General features: G+C 42.8%; 1 protein-coding gene across 3 annotated transcripts in view; it reads right to left on the bottom strand.

Annotated features, from left to right (window-relative positions):
- Window positions 1–9,364: 9,364 nt before the first annotated feature.
- LOC121595992 (protein O-mannosyl-transferase TMTC2) overlaps window positions 9,365–21,561 on the bottom strand; it is a 159,137-nt gene continuing 146,940 nt past the window's right edge. For all 3 annotated transcript variants that reach the window (XM_041920520.1, XM_041920521.1, XM_041920522.1), the window contains 4 exons: window positions 13,006–13,146; window positions 12,812–12,896; window positions 11,427–11,584; window positions 9,365–11,293 (listed from right to left, as the gene is read on the bottom strand). In XM_041920520.1, the coding sequence (XP_041776454.1) occupies window positions 11,117–11,293; window positions 11,427–11,584; window positions 12,812–12,896; window positions 13,006–13,146 (561 nt within the window). In that variant the 3' untranslated portion in view covers window positions 9,365–11,116. The remainder of the gene's footprint in view (window positions 11,294–11,426; window positions 11,585–12,811; window positions 12,897–13,005; window positions 13,147–21,561) is intronic.

The following is a 21,561-nucleotide window of genomic DNA, read 5'->3' on the forward strand; positions in this document are numbered from 1 at the left end:
TTGGGGGAGGTGAAGGGGTTTAGCTTCTTGACTGGTAGGAGTAGAGCAGTGCTTGCACTGTTTGCATTTAACAGTGGAATTTGTTTTGTAGAATTAAAGTAGAAAATAATGTTCGATGAGCTATGAGTAACTGTTAACAATTTCATTGCATTTGATTGAAAAAAAATTTTTTACAGTATACTCGGTGAAAATAATACATCTGGTTATTTTGCACAAATTAAATTACTCATCCATTGATTTCATTTCAAAGCATTTGTGCACTGTTGTTTTTCTCCTTTCACCATCCAGTGTGTTTGCAGCCGTACGACACCGCTGGAATGAAAATATTGACTCACGAAGGCAACGAACGAACGTCTGCTGCTGTTGTGGAGTGAAATCAAGGCAAACAAGAGACGTACGGTGTGGATGTGGCTTCTGCCCGTTCCTTCGCTACCGGAAATAGCTGCCAATGAGAAGATGAACGACGTGCGGCATGACAGGAAGCTGGTCGCACTGATCTCTTCCTTTTTCTGCTATTTTGCTGCTGCTGCTTTTCAGGTTTGATTTGGCAAGTCAGGCAATCGAAATGATGGCGGGGAAATATTCGTTCGATACACCTCACTTTCATCCGGTGTGCTTCGGAGCTTTGTGTGGAGATTTTATTGTTCTGTAATTGATTTTTTTGTGCTGTAAATTGTTTCTTTTTCCAATCGAGCTGTAGCTTAGCACCAAATAGCGCTTCATCATAAACGGACAAAGGAGTACGATTTCAGCATTCTTTTAACTTTGGTTCTTTTCTCCACTTATGATTGAAGTACAAAATGAATCAGCACCATTAAGCACACTACCAACGATTGCTGGTGGTTTAGAGTTGATGTTGCTATTTTTTCCTCCTAAAAGACCTTTCCATGACTTAATATCAACATGAGCTTGTAGCAGAAAATCCCCCAAGGGAAGAAAACATGGCTTTCCCATTAGGTGTGCTGATTGGGTAGGGGGAAATGATCGGGGTAACGGGTGTTTAACTTTCAATCGCAGGGGTTTAGTTAACGATGACCAGACGAAAGGTTTAGTAAGACCGTGTTTGGCAGACAAATCAGACCGAGCGGAGGTAGTTTGTTGTGACAGTTGAATAATAATATTACTTAAGTTTTCAATTTATTAGCGAGCCATTTTACGAGCCATTGCATTGGGGAGCTGGAAGGGGTATCGAAGAGGATTCGAGCTCGTTCGACTTGCACTGCGCTTCAATGTAAACGCAAACGGTACAGTGAGGAGTATAAGAATGAGTTAAAAGCCAACGTTTTGTCTTATGTCAGTAGTGAACTTAAGAAAATTTTGTCATTCTTTCTTGTCTTGTCATTCATTCATGAATCTTTGCTTGTAATTTTTTGACATATGCGAAGAAAACTGTGTGTTTTGGTATTTAAACTTATTTTCGGGGTTAAAAAACTGTGAGAACCAACGAATAAATTGTGGGAAACCCTGAAATGTGTATCCTTTCTTAAAATCACTATTTGTTTGAATCCACATAATAATCGTGGAAAGGAAACGGAAAAACGTTCGCGAACTATTTTTTTGACGTTGAAAGCTGAAAAATTCGCCGTCAAATAATTTTGCCGTGCAAAGTTACTTATTGAATTTTGAAACGGACTATTACGGATAATACCGATTGTAAAAAAACCGAATCTTTAATTGACGTGGCCCTTTTCTAGTAGCATAACCGCACACTTAAATACATTCCCCACACTGTACGTCGAAAAATATCATTCTTTCCAACCTCTTTCCAGGAGCAGCAGCTCATTGTAAATGCTTAAATACTGCAAACAAGCACAGCGCACAGATTGGAAAATGGAGCGCACTGAGCAACGCCGGGCAAGTAGCCTTCCATTTTCGCTCCCCGTAAGGTATCCAATGATACAGCACTAAAAGTAAGACCAACCGTGATGGTTCTAGCATCTATTCTCCAGAGCCATTCAATGGGTGGGTGGGAAATGTGTAAGGGTAGCGAAGGAAAAAGGGAAGTAAATTTCATTTGCCACCGATTTATGTTTCATCCACCCGTACTTGCTGCCGGTCCGGCACTTTCCTACACTTTACCTTTCACAACAACGCTGCAGCGTTCCAGCGTGGAAGTGAAAAATATTGTTCAGCACGTTGTTTTGCGAAAGCCCCCCCCCCCCCTTCTTGACAACTAAACAGCTTTACGTTGCTTCCCGCCTTGTTGTCTTGGTGCCTGTAGAAGAACACCGCGTCCGCAAAGAGGCGCAAAACTGGCTTGTTTACCAGCCGCGAAGAACGTTGCCCTCTCGCAACGGTCGGGGCTGTGATGCATTGTGACGCACCGGCCGTACCGGCTTGGCGGGAGGTTGTCGCTGTTTTGAAGATTAATTCGGAAAATGTTCCACAAGCGGTGTGTGCGTTTGTGTGCAAGCAAGTGTGTTTGTGAGCACGCTTTGCAGAGCTTTACCATCCATTAAGTGATGAATTTCCCGTTGACGATGCTGTTTGTGCAAAATCCTTGCTGTTTTTTGCGGCGAAAACCAAGAAAATGTAATGCTTTTCATCTGAGCACAAGTAAAAGATGAGTCCAATGGAAATTGGAGTGAAAAAATTCCAAGCATCTACTTTTAACAAGCGCAGAGAGTTTTACATTAAATTTAAATATGAGCATTTGCTGTTTGCTGTACAATTAAAGTTCTAGCAATAAAGGATTCAATGTAAATGGCCATTATGCAAGGCTTAAGTTATTGAGTGGAGAAAATACCATTTCTTACAAAGCTCGGCTCACCTGTTGCCTAAGCCATGGCATTTTTATGCTTCCGCTGTATTAAACTCGTATAACAAATCGGTCCCGTATCGATGTCCCTGCTTTCCATCCCATCTGCTTTGTCCCGCTCGTAATGCGCTTCTTTCCGCACACGTTGGTGCAATTTTAAATTAAAATATATTGAAAACCGTTAGCTGGTAATGTTTACGGCTTCATAGCCGTACCTGCACCCTGTACCAGGTAGCCGATCTTGGCCGTGCCATATCTTTCAACTCACTATAATCCACTTTAACCGTTCCCTTGTTCGCCAGATGGTCAAGAAAGGCATCTCAGGCATCGATATGGATGCGGTTTTACATCGTACCCTTTTCCCATTTCCTCCTTTGGCTCAGTAGTTCGCAGTAAAATCTTACCCAGGTTATGTTTTTTAATAAAAGCCGAGCCAACCACGGTAAAATGAAAAGACATTTACCACATCCGGTGGCATTATGAACCCCCCGGGCGCGCTCACGTCCCGTGGTAGCGTTTTGCGGGGTTTTGCGTTAACTTTTGCGCGTCGACGGTGAAGCGTGTTGCCGGGTTGAAGGGGTTTTGTTTATTTCGTTTTTGCTTCGTGTGTTGTTGTTGTACACAGCTTTTACCTTTCTTTGGTCGCGGTGAAGGAAGGCGAAGGTGCATGGGGCGGGATTGTTTTCTCCGCGTTTGGTACGACGACTCATGACGATTAATGTCCTGACCGCAATTTACAGCCCCGTGTGCGATTCTGCGGGAGATTTCCTTCTTGATCCGTTGTCACAATCCAGCGCTGTTCGGTGGTGCCGGGTTTTGGGGTGTCGGTTTAGGGGAGGAGTGTGACCACGTGTACACAAACTCCTTCCGGCTGAGCAGCTTAAGCTCGCGTACGCCAGTGCTGAGGATTATGAAAAATATTGTCAATAAATTTCTTCACTGTGAAGGAAGAGATTGGTGGAGGATTTTCTTTTCGGTAAGGGTTGGCAGAGTTTGAGTTTGGTGGCGTTTGGCGTTTGGTGGAAAAGTGTGCTTAGTTTAGGAAATTAATTTTCATTTCACTGTAAGATCGTGTTGGGTCTAAGGTTCGTTTACAAAGGGCTCGAAATTGCTGGAATGGGTGGTGCAGGTCTGCATGCAAGATAACATTCCAAGAAATTAAGACAAAATCCTTTGTGTTTCTAGGAATTTTCAGAATATACTGAAGCTTTAGTTTACCTGCTATAAAAATGAAAGAAAATGAAATAAACAAAAGTTTGTCTGGATGAATTTTAAAATAATTCGATTTGCATGCAGGTATACATGCAGATTTGTTTTCATATTTCAATCTTTAGGCTGGCCGAAGGGCATAATTTTTGTAAGCGTAATTTTGAATGGCAAAGTCATAATTGGTGTCAATATTAATAGCTAGTAAAGTTTCAGATAAGCAATACGGCCGAAGCCGTGCTTTCTGAATAAAAAAATTGCTTTCAGACAGCAATTAATGTGCTTAATTTTAACCACTATTTTTAAGGATTATAGGTACTCTTTTATCGAATACTTCTCATGTTATTTGGGGTAAGTTTACCGGTTTTACTCCTGTAAAAATAATAATTGGGTTAGATGTTAAAAGTCTGCACCTTTTCTTGAAGACAGAAACATTATGGAATACTACATATTTTCTACAATACGTAGTAAAAAAATCGTAGTAAACTTCCATTAGAAATTGCATCTTAAGGTATCAGTTGCGACTATAGTGTTCCTAGCAATTTGTCATATTTCTACCAATTGTGGCTTTAAACCAAAAACTCGTGGATATTAACACCAAACATTATTTTGTGTTGGCCGGTTGGTTGGTGTATTATTTAGTGAGGCCGGTCTGGTGGTACAGTCGTCAACTCGTACGACGTAACAACATGCCTGACATGGGTTTAAGTCCCGAATAGAACGTGTCCCCATACGTAGCCAAGCTCACTTCACTTGTGGGTACTGGCAGGCCTTGACCGACAACGGTTGTTGTGTCAAAGAAGAAGAAGAAGTAATCTAGTAATAATCAATTTACAGCAAAAAAATAATTGTTTGAAAATCATTTAATAAGTTAACTTGATAGTTTCATATATCTGTTTTCTATCACTGGAGGAACTGCGAAGCAAAATGGTAGTTTCAGTACACCTATTTTGACTATTTTGGATTTAAAATATTGTTGATTACAGCCATAATTGTTGCTACAGCCACAATTGGTACACTTACCCTAGATATTTTATGACATTGCGTTGGAATTATGTGATTTAATCGTAACATTTCAGAAAAGAATAAAATAATTAATCTAAATTAAAGTAGCCAACCGATAATGTTTGAGCAATGTCACATTTTTATTTACTTTCACCGAACGAACGTTCCAAACCTTTCTTAAGTGCTACCGGCTAAGCGGCTCTGTTGTCCGATGTCTGACGACATGAGCATCGCTGAGCCCCTTCCATTTAACCGTGTCTATCAGATGAAGCGTACGGATTACCCCGGCCACTGCCAAGCCCGCAACAAAGCGCAAGTATTTATCGTCATTCTTGTGCCAACATTCCTCTGCGCAGTATAATTGCTCGAAGGTCACAGGCCGGTGCGTACATCCGCTGACTTCTTGCCAACATTCCACCCACCAAAAGAAGGGAGGATGGTAGATGAGGCTGTATTTTCAAGAATGTACTTTCGCTTGAGCAAAGCTTCAAAAACTTGACGACCTCCCAAACCCCACCCACGATTGAGCGAGCAAAACTCAGAAGGGGAGGCGAAAGAAAAATAGAAACTTTCACGCGAGTTTGAAATTATATTGCATAGGGCGGAGGCGCTTTCCAGCAGCATGCTTTCTCGCATGAAACAAAAGCGGCCGAAAGAAGAATGGAGCGCTCCGTTATGCAGGGATTGTCGCGAGCGCGGGAAGCAGCATGGGGCAAACATCACGGCGAAAAATTCATAAATCCTTTACATAATGTTTACTGTGCTGTGAAGGTGTATTTTTGGAAAGTCGGTACCGGTGTGCAAACACCGACTGTGCCTTGTATGAGGTGAACACCTCCAACACTGTTTGTGGATAGCGTTGTCGTTGTCGTCATCAGCAGTCGCTCGTTTTTTGTCTGGGTTGTGGTCGATTATTTATGAAGTTTAAATAAATTTTAAACCCACACAAACGCATGCTGACTGAGCTTATTTCCTGGCCTTTTGAGAGTGTGTGTGTGTGTGTGTGTGTGGTTGAATAAGGCGGAGGCCAGGTGAACATTGCAACATCACACGGACGCAGTGAAGCAGCCTACCTGTGCGATGGATCCAGACCAAACAATTACGACCGCAATTTCTTCAATGTTTTATCGCGCACACAGTCTCGAAGGATGTTGAGTGAGTGAAAGCGCTTGTGTGTGTGTGTGTGTGTGTGTGTGTGTGTGTGTGTGTGTGTGTGTGTGTGTGTGTGTGTGTGTGTGTGTGTGTGTGTGTGTGTGTGTGTGTGTGTGTGTTTGTGGGAGAAAATGTTTTGGTTTGCAGCAGTGGCCATAAATTATAACCTATATTTATTCTCCATCACCACACCGGCCGCAAAGGGGGAAGCTTGCTACAGGCGGGAGGCGCAAGATGATTCTCGAGAGACCAGTCGGAGCTGGAATTGTTGTTTGCGTGAAATGAGTGCGTGAAATGTAGAGCGTGAAAAAATAAACCTCAAGTGCAGTAACATTTTTTCCCCTCACCACCACAAACCACCAACCATCAACCAGCCTCCGCAATCGCAGCACAAAATGACGCTTAAATAACAGCAAACAGCGAAAGAAGAATCTGAGGGCGTAAAATCAGCGGGGGAAACCTTGCGCAAACATATTCCGCAACTGGTGAACCCGCGGCGCGCGATTTATTTCCGACGATAATTTCCACCTGTCAGAGGCAAGTGAAACAAATACAAATTTATTGCGGTCGACAAACGGTTGGTGTGGCTTTACACGCTTCTGTTCTCGATGTGTGTGTGTGTGTGTGTGTTGGTGTATAAAGGGGATGGTGTGGCCAGCGTGTAATGATTTAGTCACCTTTTTTGTTATTTACATTGAACGCATTTTGTGCGGTGCTTTGTGCAAACTTTAAAGCTTTATCGCTCTTCAGCACCTGGTTTGCCGTTTGGCGAAGCAAATGGGAAAATCAGTGAAAGTGATGTATTGGCGTCAGCTTGAAGTGAGTTATGAGTTATTCGATTCAGCGCTGTTTAGATACTTAAATCGGCTTTAAATCTATTTAAGGAAATCTCCGCACAGTTGTGCTCCGGGTAGAATAAAAGTAACAGCAAGAGAGAAAATAAATTTATTCTATCACTAGCTGTTTTTATTTCTCCCCGAACGTGAACGCCACTCTGTATGTAGTGCGGAAAAAAGGATAGATCGTAAAACCGAATGATAGGATGATGATTTTATTGCCATCGCAGGATTACAACGCAAAGCCTAGGGAACGGAAATGAGATGAGCTGGGTTGGTGGGATAGTTTTCGCCACTGTTCCGGAATCGAGTTATTATTATTGACACGCTTGGGTATGGAAAGCTTGACTGTGCAGGGTAAAGCAATGAAGTAAACAATTTATATCTACGAAGCGGAAAAGTTATTTTACAGAATCGCACACAAACACAGGGATGTGAAGTTGTGTGATATTTGCAGTCATTTTGCACTTAGCAAAAAGACAGAAACATCCAATGGTCTGAGCTATGTAACGAAACGATTATCAGAATAGTGGGAAAAGCTTACAACACTTAGGATAATGTTTTAGTAGAATATCTCTTCGTATGATTAAAAGATCAGTTATTTGATGTACACATTTATAAACAAATCCATTGCAGCCTTGATCAATGGCAATTGCTTGACAAAATAGATATGCTGGTTTAATTTTCATCTTTATTGCTTATGAATGACATAGCGTAAAATTATATTTGTAAAGAATTCTTGCAGCAAAACATTCAATTTTGAATAGGAATAATCACGTTGCACAACATTTTACATAATATCACTATTATCAAATCATACGGAAGGTGTTTTGCTTCATCAACCACTGTACTGTTCTCATTCCTCGCCTCGAATTTGATTGTTGCGCACGTAAATGTGTGCCTTGGCGATATCTACGCAATTTATTGACCTTTCGATCTTCTTGCCATGGCTCCCTGTAAGTTCTTCCCACAGTCTCTCGCACCCATTCCATTATCCGAAAAGGTTGCCGTCGCGTTTATGATGATTACTACCATTTGTGAGTTTTTCGGCGAGGTGTCCCGAGGATGTTGGCGCCGGAAGGAATGCTTCCGGCCCTCGGTTGGATGGATGATTTCCCCGGGTGGCAATAAAGGCATGAAAAATATTCTAATCTCAACGGTCGATGGTGCGGTCCCAACACCACAGTCTCCCGGCGTTTCTGCCGCTGCTGCTGCTGCTACTGCTGAAGTGATTGGTTTTGTAGCTGGGTACACCGTGAAACCTTAATTGGAAAGTGTGGGTTCATGGTGTGTATCGATAGGAAACAGGATGCTGCAATGGAGCAGGGTTTGAGAAAGCAACCCTGGGCTGTGAAACATCGTTAAGAGTGACAGTTTATGATCGGGTATGACGAACGGGCCCCTTTCGAGCTGCTGTGCAGTTAAATCTTACTGAAAGCGGCAAAGGTGCACATTCAAAGCGTTGAGCGAGTTTGAGCGAAAAGCGCCTTTAATAACGAATCTTTAGGGAAGGTTCCCCACCTTGGTTCGATAATATAATTAGCAGCAGAAAGGTGGCAGCCTCATGACGTATGAATAATTCAGTTTTGCCCCCATTCTATCGAGTTTGCGAGCGGCAACACTGAGATTGGTAAGTTAATTTGCCCAGCTGAGGAACGTACCCAGATGTTGCCGCTTTTTCGCTGCGGAGGGAGACTTTATATTGGACCGTTGCGTACAGCAGGGTGGATGTAAGTTCGGAAGAGTCATTAGCGTACACGTGTGCACCCGTTTGGGATGGAGGCGCCTGGTGGCGTTTGGCTTTGGTGGAGACGCCTGGTGACGCTAAACGTTGGTGGGGACGCCAGGTGGCTTGTACTTCCGCAACCGTTACGCACCAACACTTGTGCGAGATTCGGGGGTTCAAATGGGCGTTCAAGTGTGTCTACTTGCTAAGCGGGAAAGTTTTACCAAAGCATTGGAAAATCAAAACGCCCCATCAGAAAGGTTATCTTGGGGCGTTGATGAAAGACGTGTGAAAAACGGAGTCGAGGTCGAACCTTTACTTACCCGTTGACGGTACCGTAGCAAAACGCGACAAAAGCTACATATATTTTCATTAATAAATTTGCATTTTATTCATAAATGTATGTCCGCAGTTCCAGAACGTGCCCGTACTGTACAGCTGGTTGCCATTTCTGGTCTGGTTTTGTGTTTCTTTTTTTTCGTTTACCCCGGGGAACTTGCAACTAAACCTATTCTTTGCTGTTGCCACTGTATGCACCTATGTTTTGTAGGTTCCGTTTTGTAAACCCATTTAGTCAATGTATATTGTATACTCTTCTGGGGGAGGTTGTCTGGTGCGGATGTCTGGTGCGGAAGTGAGAAGAAGATGGGTATGTTTATTTTTGCATTCGAGTTTTACTTTGCGCCACTTGGTTTATTGTTTTTGAGGATTTTATTGTTTCCGCAATAGCAACAACACTGATTGCACTCTCATCACTTTCGGTGTGTGTGTGTGTGTGTGTATTGCGTCGGGTATGTGTGTTTCCTATTAACAACGATTCGATGCAATGAAGAGCTTGGGAGCGTACGTCCAGCACGGTTTCGTTTGTTTGCATTTCGATTTCATTATCAGCAAAAACAGAACAAAAAGCTTCATCTCATCCCTTCTCTTCACACACACACACACACACACACACACACATACATACTCTGTCTCTTTTTCACTGGTTTCGTTTCGGTATGTAATGCATTGTAATGAGTATTCTTTTCACTGTCTGATGATTGAACGCAGTAATGATAATGAGACGATTTTATCGTTTGTTTGCGGCCGTGTGCTGGTGAAGTGTGATTTCGGTTGTACAATTTCAACAGAATGGCAATGTTTGTTCGAGCGATAACGCCTGATTGACACCTATGAGAGGGAGAGAATATGAAGGGGAGAGAGAGAGAGTGCACGAAAAATGGCGATTAATTGCTATTGTTAACCGCACTTAGTGCGTGAAGGGGGCCGAATAATAAAACGAGCTTTAATTACAGTTCCATTTCCACTTTATGCAACTCGGATTGCATTTCCTCAACACTGTATCGTTCTCTCCCTCTCGTCACTTCTGCTTCTCTCCCGCTCTGAACAAGTGTGGCTTTCGATGGAATGGTTTGTTTGAGGGAGGTGGAAAGTTGCTGCCTTTATTACTAGTGTGTGATTTTATGATAATATTTGTATCCCTTGCGTTGCATCCGTAGTGTCCGCGTTGTTTGCACATTGTCGGTCGGCCAACAACTGTTCCACATTCTGTTTCGTTTTTCTGCGCCTGTTGTCTGATTATCAATTATATACAGCACTATGCTTTCTGTTTGTTTGTTTTGTTTATAAACTTTGTATGTACAATATATGTATGATAAGCGGGCGCTGCAGAGACCCCAGCCAAGTGTGATGGAATTGAAGGGCAACACTAACCGCAGCAGCCGTTCATAGCAAATCACTTCGCTAAATCCCTTCGTTGGTGGAGAAACTAAACAGTAATAAATCGTTGTCAAACTCTCGGTTTCTCAGCATGTTCCGCTCAACTAACAAAATCATTTCCTTTCCGTTCAGTTTTAGGCTTTGTTTGGTTTTGGTTTTGTTTTTTTAGATATACTTTCAACAAAGTTCCAACACAATTGAATCTAATGCTCTTGTCATTTTCCTAGTACGCTTACCCGTTCTTTACCAAACTATTCAATCGATTTTGTTCTCTAACTAACCTACGCATGTTTTGGTTTTCCCTACGTAGCGTACACCTGCGTTTGCAACAAATCTTTCCCCAAAAACTCTCAACACACCAGTCCGTTTCATGGTTTTGTTTTCCCTTTTTGTTTGTTATTTACAATCAATTTTTAGCTATATACTTTTTGTCCTCTTTCCTGTCTGGTTTCATAAATTCCTCTCTTTTTATTGTTACTCTACACACGCACCCGTGTGCACACACACACACGTCCTGTCTTTCCCTCTCGTTCTGTACAACAACGTTTTTTTCCGATCAATTCCCAGCGAGCATATTTCCCGGTGCATCCGGTCGTTTCGCGGTGCTTGGCTTCAACACGCACCGCCCCCGGTACCGGTCCGTCCCGTCCCGGGCGGCAGCAATCAACTTCCGGGCTTCCGGACACTTCCCGCCCGGCGGTGGTGGTTCGCCTTTCATGAGATGGCCGGCACGCCGAGCTTGGCCAGGTTCGACAGTGTGGTCAGATCGTCCGGCTGCAGGCGCAGCGCTTCCCGGTAGCTGTTGGCCGCTTCCTGCGTGCGCCCGAGCAGGTGCAAAATTGCTCCCAGGTTGGTGTGGGCTCGGGCCTCCTGCGGTCGTAGCTTCACAGCCTTCCCAAAACAAGAGTGGCGTGAAAAGAAGCAGAAGAGGAAGAAGTAGCGGTTAACAATGATTGTAATTATTAATCAGCGCGCTGCGTCGGGATTGAGCCGGATCGGGGGCTGTTCAGAGTGGGCTGCTTACCTGCCTGTACCATCGTTCGGCTTCGAGCTTGCGGTCCAGCAACCGTAGGCTTGATGCGGCCGCCATCACCAGGGCGTAGTCTTCCGGGGCCAGTTCAGCCGCTTTGACCCGGTACTGGAACGCTTCCTCCGTCCGGCGCTGGGAGGAGAGAAACTCAGCTAAAGGAATAGTGGGAATATGAGAAGAAAGTAATGAATGAGTATACAACTTAAAAAACCATTGAAATATAGCTGAAGGAAACCCCCCAAGTGCGTAACTATCTGGCAAACGATTTCCTTTTAGTAAAGATAAGCCACAGTCAAGGGAGCACAACTGCACAAGCTTTCCTCCAAGCGAAATCATAATGATAGCTTTCACCCAGATAGCACTGACATCTGGTCGCATCCGTCAGGCTCCTTAATTGGATACTTGATATTTTATTTCTGATTCAAATCTTTCAACCTGACCTTCCCCCCCTGTCCCGACCATCCCGTTTGCAGCATCCTCGAGACGGGGTTTGCGAGCAACGCAATCTATTCAATTTATTTGCTCGTCATCTTATGCACGACTTTGCCTGCAGCGTCTTGGCGCCTGGCAGTGAAAGAAGACAGCAGAGCAGCATCCTTCCGACCGGCTTGTTACATATGATGGGTGGTTGATTGTTATGATTTTCTTTTGAATTGTTAGTCGCCCAACCGTTGGTGGAAAAGGGATGACGCGGGCGACAGCGAAAGGAAGCACACATAACAAGAATGCAAACTCACATTCACAACAGCCGAGTCGAGTGAAGTTTTGCAGTCGGGTGAACAAAGCTTTCCTTTTTCTCCCCTCCCCAGCTGGAAGCAGGGTTTGGCAGGTTGTGCAGGGGTGAAGAAGATAGAGGGTGGGTTTGCATAACAATAAAGAAAAGCGTACCGAGCGCCCCGTTTCGCTCTCTCACTCTCTCGACAGTGACTAATGATGGCGTTGACGTTTGTGCATCGCTTTGGGAATCTCGGGCAGGGGGGAAAAAGGGAACGGCAAGGTGCATGGCAACGGACCCGTTTCAAGGAACTCTTCGCAAGGTATCTTTGTCATCTCTTTCTAGCGCTCTGTAGCCCTCAGAGACCAAGGTGGGAGAACAGAGCCAAGATGTCTCGTGTCTCGTAATGGTTTCTAGTTTTGCGGGTCAAGATACGATCAAAGCTTCGTTGGGGTATACACACCAAAAAAAAAAAAAAATGAATCTTCTACCAGATTGTCGTTTGCCAATGCTTGTGCTTTTCAATAACTACTTTTTACTCCGGCGCTGGCTTGCTGGTCGGTACCTCGCTGTGCTTATCGATGCAGGGTACAATTTGTATGTCTTATCATTGGGGAGGGGAATATGGCTGCCGGTTGCACTTGTGAACCGCTCGCTTACTTACCGTAATGATGGTGTACGCTGGCATCGTTCGGTGCTAGCCGCAGTGCCCTCCGGAACCACTGCTCCGCCTCGGACGTTCGGCTACTCTGTAGTGCGGAGAGGGGTGAGATGAAAAGTAAAGTTGTGAGTGTGTGTGTGTGTGTCGGGATTGTCATGTGCAAATTGGGATGCGATTGAAAATCGTACGATACTTACGTTACGGGCCAGCATCGTCCCGTAGGAAAGGTGGGCAGCAATGTGATCCGGCTGGGCTTCGAGGGCTGCCCGTTGAAACCGTTCCGCTTCGCTCCACTGGTTGAGGCGGGCGAAGATGTCACCGAGCCGATGGTAGATACCCTGCGGGAGTGCACAAGCGAGCGATAATGAGCGGACATTGTTAGGTGAGAGCGTGGTTGTAATACGTATTTTCAGATGAGTCAAATGAGATGAGAAGTTTAGGTTACGGATGAGAATATAACACGTCAAGTAGGCATTGTACGGTTGTTTCCTTAAATAATTCGTTTAAATCAAAATTCTTTGTTGATCTCGAGGTACCGTTCTGATTCAAATTCAACGTGCAGCTTCAAACTCCAGCAACTCATGATATGTTCATTTAATTTATGGATATCCATTACTTGACCATAGTGCTTTTTTTTTATTTTAGCTACTTTCCATGATGTATCACAATCAATTAAAATGTGTCTGACCTCAAGAAGAGCATCAACCCACGGTAAATAAATATTTTCTGTCGGTCAGATCACCGGCCAAGTACATTCTTATCAGTTTTTCTAAGAACCGACACCATTGTTATCTAATAGATTTATTAATATGGCTCAGGTTCATTGAGGTACATTGAGAAATTCATCGTAGAAGTAATTATGAATCTGATAACAACAGCATTTTATCACATTGTACTTCGAAATTCAATAAAGCACGTGTTTAATACTGTCCAGAATACAGTGCAAGTTTTTGTTTTATTTTGTCTTCAATCCCGGACAGCCGTTAATTGTTAAATTGTGATTGATGGCATGAAAATTTATTTTTAAACAGTGATAATAACAAGAAGAAACATCCAGTGATAATAATAAAACAGATATATTTGAAGATAGATGTGCCCAATGCTTAGACAGCCATACGGGTAAGATCAGCGAATCGCACAGCAGTACTTCGGTTCAATGCATCTACGAGTGCAAGAGAAACAGCATCCAACCCCCGACGAATGATACATGTTCTTGGATTGTTTCAGTCGTGTATCATTCTTATTGCTCTAATTAGTAATTGGAAATGAGTGAACATACTCTCAAAACTGTCATTCACTCCACAGTAACGTCCATCGCTAAACATAAACAATGTTCAATTTATTTTTCTTCTTCTTGGGGCCCAAAAACTGCTGCCGCTCAAGGCCTGCCTGTACCCACTGAGTTAAGTGAGCTTGGTTTTCAGTGACTTATTGTTACCATAGCAGGAAGGTCAGTCCTACGTATGGGGGCACCGTATATTCGAGGCTTGCACCCATGACGGGCATGTTGTTAAGTCGTACGAGTTGACGACTGCACCACCAGACTGGCTGAAAGGTTCAATTTAATTGTCAAAATTTTCCAATGGCTTCTGTCAATTTAATCTAAACGCATCAACCTGCTCACTTTCAACCCCCTGTTGTCAGTAAGACCGTCATTCTGTCGGTCGAGGAGGACACCGACACTCTGTATTGGACGATTGGACCTTTAATGACGTACACAATTAAAACAGTGTAGTGTGTATGTGAATGTGAAGATTATAAGCGAATGTGTATGGCTACCAGGGATAGGATTTAAAACGTCCGTAATTTGATATATGAAGTCGAATCTGTCCGTTAGAAAATATTACATGCATGTTTTTTTTAAAGTGTCCGTAATTCGTTGTACTACAGAATCAATTAATGATACATTGTTGATATAATTCAGATTCAATATAATTAAAACCATGTCCAACACGATGAAATGATTTTTTGCATCACTGTAGATGGATTTTATGTTGGTAATCGATGCGGCTGTTCATCTGCACTACTAAGAAGATCTTTAAATGTATCAGCATGTTTTCATTTAAGCGTTATAGTCCATGTATGAAGAGACATGAAAGAAGTTAAAAATTGATAAGGCTAGAAGACTGTTGCGAACGTAGATGTGCTTTTTTATTCTATGTATAGTAACATGCTTATAGTCGCTATAGAAAGAAGCAGATGAACCTTACAAATTTAGAACCTTTATACTCAATGCTTGTATTAGCAGTTTTAAACAAGTGTAATTAAAACATGCATTTCCTTTCCAATGAGTTGCAAAATGACTGAATATTTCATGAAATAATGCTAATAACAGTACCAGACGAAATGAAATAGCGTTTAATAAAATGTACACAACAAGCAAATGGTACTGCGATAGAAATGCTAGAACTGGCTGAAAGTAAAGTCTTCATAAAGCGTTAATAATGCTTTCGTTATGGCACACCATGAAACGAAATTACATTACCCATTTTATTCCATCCCAACCATCGCCCTGCACTGCATTCCACCCAATCCGGTGCGCATTCGTTCGACGAAATCATATCATCCTGTCCCAATCGAGACATACCGGACATACCTCACAAGCAAACAGAGCAGCAATTTTGTCTCGCTTGTCCGTACACGGCGTACACGTACCGGACATTTAGATACACAAACCCGCTGAACCGTGCTACAATAACGCATTTATGTGCGCAATAATTTTGACCCGACGGTCGACAGAACAGCTACAAAAAACAGATGCAGCAGTAATATAGAACGGCAAAAAGAAGAAACAAAAGTGCTGAGTGGTGAAGTGGTGAGGAAATGGGGACAGAAAAATATGTTAACCCATAATCGTAAAAGTGCACAATTGCTTCGTTTTGCTCGGCGCAGGTCTATTGACCGATGATGACCTAGAAACGAAAACGAATGGGTGAACCAAATTGCTGGCCATGCGAAGGTATGGATGGGTTGGTTGTGCGCCAGTTGTTGGGGGAAAAATTAGATTTTTTTTTATTATATCGGCCCATCGGATGCCGACGAAAGTCAGAGACCTCATTGTCTCATTATCATTTGGGGAAGTAGGAAGATGTGCGAATAGCAACAAAAAAAAAAACCAATGGCGAGCGAGACAGGCACAATGGCAGCGGACAGTGTGCAAATGAGATAAGTTGACAGTTAAGAAGCGTACCTACCGTACTGGGAGGCTTCTAATTAGAAATGATTATCCAATTATTTCCGACACTGGGGGTATTTTCTGGACTTCCCCTTTTCATTTCCCCGTTATCTTTTTCGTGCCACCGGATGTGCCCCCGACCGGCACAATTTTAAAATGATCGGCTGCAAATTTGTACTTTCTCTTTTATGCCATTTATGCTTAAAAGCTGTAAAGTTGCATCGGCTCGTTTAAGATCTGTTTTCCGTGAACTGCATACGGAATGCATTCGGAAGTGCAAGGGGAAGATGACTAGCGTTCGAGCATTCAAGAACGGAGCAAAAAAAGATTCATTAAATTTAATTTCTTTCAAAATGTTTTCAAACTCCTTTTTAAAATGGGTTGAACGTAAAAAAGCCATTTAAATTTTGCTGCTTTTGCTACCAACACATTCGTGCATTGAGTGGCAGCCATTAAAGCCAGCTAATGCACTTTCTTACCAAAATGATCGAGCATAAACTTTGCAAAGCGAAACTTTTCCACATCTTTTGGTGAAAATAACAGAAAGCCAGGAAACCCAAACTTTATTGCTTTGCTCATTTTCCAACTGGGCTGATGTCGCTGGCGCCCCCTCCCCCTCCTGCTCACAGGGTGAGAAAACTTTAATTGATTATTTTATTTTATTTGAAATGGTATAAAATTTAATAGGGTAATTCCGTACCTTCTACCGGGATGAACCGATACGGGTTCGTGCACATGGAGTGAAAATTACTTCAAATTCACCTTACCCCGTGAACCCCTGTGCCCTGTGCCTGGCTTTCGAGGAGGGCAAAAAATCGAACCGGTGAGTCAATTTCCTGCCATAAACATATCTTTATCGGAGCGTCCTTCGGCTGCAGGTTTCTGTGGCAAAACCCCCTCCCAAAGGACATTTGGCGATGAGACGTTGACCATTACCTCGCGTAAGCTCTCGTAGCAGGTAAGCAAACGGAACGGAACACTGACACAGCACGGTGGGAAGCTGGGTGTTCGGACGGGAATGGCCAAATAGATAAACGTTTATTACGGGGTGTGAATTGAATTGGTGCAAAAGATTTAAACCATGGCCGGGACGCTAGAGCAATCATTTCGCTCTGAGCGCTGATATTGGATAGCTTGTAGGATGAGAGTGTTTTTTTTTTTTTTTGGAAACCCGTATCAAAGACATAAAAAAAGTATTGCAAAATGAATGTGAGAAGCGAAATGGTGCGCTGAAATGGTGAAGCAATAAGCTATTAACATCCGCAACGTGTTTAGACTGTTATTCTTATCACCGGCAGATGATGATGATGATGATGGTGACCGTTCGGGGGAAATAAAATGATAAGGCGTGATTGAAGGTGAAAAGGGGTTTATGATGCGGTAAACGATTATGTGTTAAATTAACGATTTTGTTGATAGCAATATGTGTGAGTTTAACATTAAACAAGGCGAATCCTGAATGAAAAATTAATAGAGTAAAAGCTATCCATTGAAAGGTGGATTTAATGTTATTTTACGAAGACTTTCAATTTCAATAAATAATAGATAACAAATAATTGCGTTTTTAATGCATTTATAGCAAAATATACAATTTTGTATGTCTTATTAACGTGTGTTATTAGTTATCCTAAGCAAGTAGAGAGCAATATTTGCACTGAATAATTTGGTTTGAAAAAATTCCGATAACAACAACGTCCTCGCCTTGCACAAACCATTGTAGCGTGTTTGTGACCACTCCAAGTGCAATAGCCCGCGGTGCCGGCACGTGGAATGTTTCTTTTTTACAAACTGGAAGCAACAAGCATCACGTGAATGTGTCTCTTTCCCCTCGTATACCATTTTATTCGCAGCCTTTCATCCTTCATCCAGTAGGTCTCAGAAGGAAATGGGCGTGAGCTTGCACAAAAGACAAGCGCATCTAAGCAAAGCATCGAAAACGCTACACGTTGAGTGAAGTATTGTTAATTTTCTTTATATTTCATTGGTTTTGTTATGAATTGAATGTATATTTGGATGGACGTTTATGATAACAAAATTAATTAAAATATGAATAAAATGAAACTACTAAATTTAAAGTAAAATTTATATAATTATCGCTAGCCAAAGATGATGCATGTATTCCTATCGGCCATGCAACGCCAGCACTTTTGCTGCTGCGAGCAAGTGCACAATCTGCAGAAACTAATTAAGAATAAACTTGTTTGCATAAATCACACACCCTGCCCCGCGGTTGTGATAGGGCCGCACATCACCCAACCACGTCCCCGTGCCAGAACTATTCTCTCCAACGATGCAGCTGCGTTTAGCAGCGATGTGCTGCTTTGAAGTTGCGCTCGGCCCGCTCGAAAGTCGGCGAGCAAGATGAAGTTGGATGATTAAGAACGTCTCCAAAGATCTCGTCGCTGCACCCGAAAGCGGACATTCTTTTAATGAAAGTGCTTCCCTTGCCGCCAGGCACACTGATACAACAACGGGAGGATTGCCACAACACTGGAGAAGGCGGGTGAGTTGTTTGGAGCGTTGAAAAAAAGTAAACACACACACACACACACACACACACACACACACAAAAAGAGCTTATCAACGTGACAGCACTTTGTGTTTTGAACATTTTTCCTTCACTATTTTGCTCATCAACAGCCCACGTGGTAAAAACCAAAGCAAAAAAAAAGAACAAGAAGCGAACAAATCTAAAATTGTCTACCAGCCGGTACCGCTTTACCGCTCAAACTTCACATGTGTAATTCACCCAGCAGCATAACAAGCAAAACCGTTTGCCGAGCGAAGTTTTTCGTGCGGGAAAATATTTTCCTCCCGTTTGGGCAGGCACGGAGGAAACAGGAGCTTTTTCCCAGTTTATCACAAAGTGTAATCATTTGCAACTTCGTTGTCACAGATTGTGTACAACTTTTTTGCATCTATACACACATACACCCCATTTCAGGACCCTTCGAGGCAAACAGGGGGCTATACACTGTGGAAGAGTTGGGCAAAAAGTTGCGTCTTGTTCCTTTTTTTTTGTCTCCCAGTCTATACACACACATGTTCATATCTCACGTGCGCACCATCAGGCTATGGGAAGAAGCGCAAGGCAAAGGGTGCCGTGCGTTGGCCGGGAAACCGTTAAAGCCAAGTTTAGAAAGTGTGTGTGAGAGAGAGAGAGAGAAAGAGCTAGGGCGAGAAAAAAAGCATCAAGTTGGCCGGAAACATTTTGCATTTTGTTCCGCTTGCGTAACCGGAAAAGTCGTCCTTCAGCACCGACACACAAGTTTGAAGGGAGAGAGAGAGAGAGAGAGAGAGAGAGAGAGAGAGAGAGAGAGAGAGAGAGCGAGAGAGAGAGCGAGAGAGAGAATGTTCCGAGAAGGGTTGGAATGAAAGAAGGACACATTGGCGTCGGGACACAATTGCTCACACGCACACACTCGCGCAAACAGTATGGAAAACTTTCACTTGTTGGATTTGCGTAAACAAATCGGTACCGGGTTTGTAAATATTTTAATACTTTTTCCCACTCAGTCGAGCCCAGAGCAGGTGGCAGTGGTGTGCGAGCGGGGGAAAACACCCCTGTAGGGCGAAATTGGCGCGATGAAGATTAAATTCATTCAGTTGACTTTATTTTCCAAAACGGTTTCCGGTATAGAGATGGGAGGTTGGCTCTGTGGATTCACCACATCGGTTGGATGGGCGAGTTTATTAGATACCGCAGGGAGTGAAATGAGAAGAAGTTTTGAAGTTGTTTTGAGCTTAATTCGTTCTGGTATGAATTGGTTGAAGTTCCGTTTCTGTTGAAGCCGTTATTAAAATTTGTTTAGCTCAAAAAAATCATTACACGTTTTTCAACTGAAAGAATGATTGACAAATTCTACTATACCTCATTTATAGCACAATGTGTACTTGACGCTGTTGGTATATTTAATAATTTTGCATACGATTCTTTTCTTACAAAGCAGTTCGATTGAATGATAGAAATTATTTATGTTAATATCCCATTGTATTCTAAAGGGACAACAAGCCAAACTGTTGAATATTGAATGTTGTAACTCTCAGTAACATATTAGTTAGCTCTTGTTGGTCACATTGAAATTTCTTGACCCTAACATATCGCCCCTTGGTATCAATTTATTTTAATAGATTAAAAAATCACCTTCAAACGTTTTTTTGGAATGAAAATTGAGAAAAACTATATAATTCTAATGATAATAGCAAGTCAGATAATAGCATGGGGCGGCCCCACGATACTGTTGTCAACTCAAACGACTCAATAACATGCCCGTTATGGGTTCAGGCCTAGAATGGACCGTCCTCCCGTAGCAAGGATTGAAAATGCCGGCCTTTCCGCGCACAACGTTACGCTGAATGGAAGAAGCAAGTCAGAATAAAATTTTGGACTTTGAATATAAAATCCAATAGACTCAAGAAACCCAGGTACTTTAAGGATAATAGATAAAACTCACAGGTTTTCTTTAATATTCTATTACTGTTTGTCTTAAATTTGTGTTTGCTTGCAACGTTGAAGAAAACAAACTTTATTCTCTTCAAGACAATAACCAACCTTAACTTGCATTTGGTAGCTCAACGTGGCATACGATATAATTCACATTTCGCTTGCCATGTGTCTGGCTCCTTCAGTTATCCAGTTCTTCAAACCTTGCCATAATTTACTCTTACCCAGCTTTACCAAAAATCAAACATTATGTGCCAATGGCTTTTTCCTAAACATATACTACACAGACCAAACTATTTACTCTTGTTCCGTTCGTTGCCGCTGCATCTTACTCCCACTATCTACTCGTACGACGAAAGAAACCCAACGAGCGAAGCCAGCTCGTAAAACGTCAGAAAATACTGTCGATCTAATAAAACTAAACTGCACCGAGGCGGATCACCGTGAATTGTGAGCGATTTGGTAGGCTACTTCTTGTTGCTACATTGCCTAGCACCGCTGCGCTGTCCATCGAGCTCATCCGGTACGTATTTCCGCACTGGCTCGAGTTGGGCGAGGTGGTTGGTGTGCGTTATAAGACTAATAAAATTTCCAATTTATACAACCGTTGGTAATAAAATAAGGATGTGAAACGGGGGTTCGGTTTTCGCTTTCTCGCAACAAGATGCAGGCAGGCAGATTGGCAACAAAATACACAAAGAAAGGGAAAGGTCTTTAGTATAGTTGGACATTGAGGGTTTGGTCTTTCTTTTTTTTGTATTATTTTCTCGCTCCAAATAGTTTTTTTTCTTTCCGGCAGCAAAGTTGGTGGGATTGTTTTTACTTTCTAGAGGCGTTGCAATCATGCGCAAGGTCTGCAGGTGCAGAAGAGAAACTCTCGCTCTCTCCTCACAAAATGGAGTTTTGGGCAAGCTCTCATGCTAGCGAGCATGTTTGTACAAGCAACCTGGGTGTGCTGAAAATATGTGCAGGTACACTAGGGTGCACTGCTAGGCGCGATCCAGCACGTCCCGCCGGCTAACCGAGGAAACACCGCCCGGTGACTTACACAGCACGAAACAGGAAACGTAACGGTACGATCCATTTCGGGCGAAAGCCGGAAAACCCAAACCCAAACGCTCCGGTATAGACAGG

Source organism: Anopheles merus, chromosome 3R, assembly GCF_017562075.2.
Source record: "Anopheles merus strain MAF chromosome 3R, AmerM5.1, whole genome shotgun sequence".
Taxonomy (NCBI): domain Eukaryota; kingdom Metazoa; phylum Arthropoda; class Insecta; order Diptera; family Culicidae; genus Anopheles; species Anopheles merus.